This window comes from Trichechus manatus, unplaced genomic scaffold, assembly GCF_000243295.1.
Source record: "Trichechus manatus latirostris isolate Lorelei unplaced genomic scaffold, TriManLat1.0 scaffold00041, whole genome shotgun sequence".
In the NCBI taxonomy this organism is placed as follows: Eukaryota; Metazoa; Chordata; class Mammalia; order Sirenia; family Trichechidae; genus Trichechus; species Trichechus manatus.
Genome location: NW_004443977.1, coordinates 10,276,474 through 10,277,284, shown reverse-complemented (window position 1 = coordinate 10,277,284; position 811 = coordinate 10,276,474). Strand labels below are relative to the sequence as shown.

At 53.9% G+C, this 811-nt stretch overlaps 1 protein-coding gene across 1 annotated transcript in view; it reads right to left on the bottom strand.

Moving 5' to 3' along the window:
• The window catches only part of RETREG2 (reticulophagy regulator family member 2), a 7,898-nt gene that overhangs the window by 4,110 nt on the left and 2,977 nt on the right, over positions 1–811 (bottom strand). The window contains 2 exon segments of the mRNA XM_012555537.2: positions 169–400; positions 767–797. Of these exon segments, the coding sequence (XP_012410991.1) occupies positions 169–400; positions 767–797 (263 nt within the window).

The window sequence follows — 811 nt, the reverse complement described above, 5'->3', positions numbered from 1 at the left end:
CAACAGGATGTCCAAGAACATCAATTCAGGAAGTCTGCAGTAAATACCAGCGAACAGCTGTAACTGTGACTGTTCTGTCTTGGCAGAAGGTAGTGTCAGAACATCAGAAGCTCATTCCCCAGAGCAAGCCTGCCTCCTGTACCAGGCTATTTGCAGCCAGGCCTCTCCCTTAAGGGCTTCCAACCAAGGAATTCGTATCACTCCTATCTACTCCCCCATTTCCCCACAGGGCAGGGAACTATTGTACGGCATGGGGAAAGTTACCTGAGCTGGATTCTGCCTCTTGTACTGCAGCAGCTCCTGCAGGTGAATCTGGAAGGTGAGCCAGCTCTCAGCCAGGTATCTGCACAACTCGGGCACACTCAGCAGGTGCGGCTGGGCGCCTGACCCCGCACCCTCACTGGGGAAACACGACATGACCCCTGGAGGCCTCAGACACCAGCTTTCTAGGCACTCAAATCTCTCTGAGAATGCCAATGAGGTCTTCAGTCTAAGGAAGTGGAAAACCCCACCTCCCAACAGTTGGCTGTCCCAGTCCTGGGAAGCAAAGCCCAGAGCACCAAGCCCTCCGCCCCAAAAGGAGCAGGCATGCAAACACCCACACATGCACCTATGACCAAGCAAACTCGGTGGCTTGTTACCACTCCATTCACTAGGGTGGGGTCTGTGTCTGCAGAAGTTGCAGTACTGCCCTGTTCTATGACACTGGCACCAGCAAGCAAGACAAGATCTGGGCATTTGTCTTCCAAAGGTGGCCTGCATTCACCTGTCAGAGTGTGGCTCCTCTGGGGATGATGCTATAGAGAGAGAG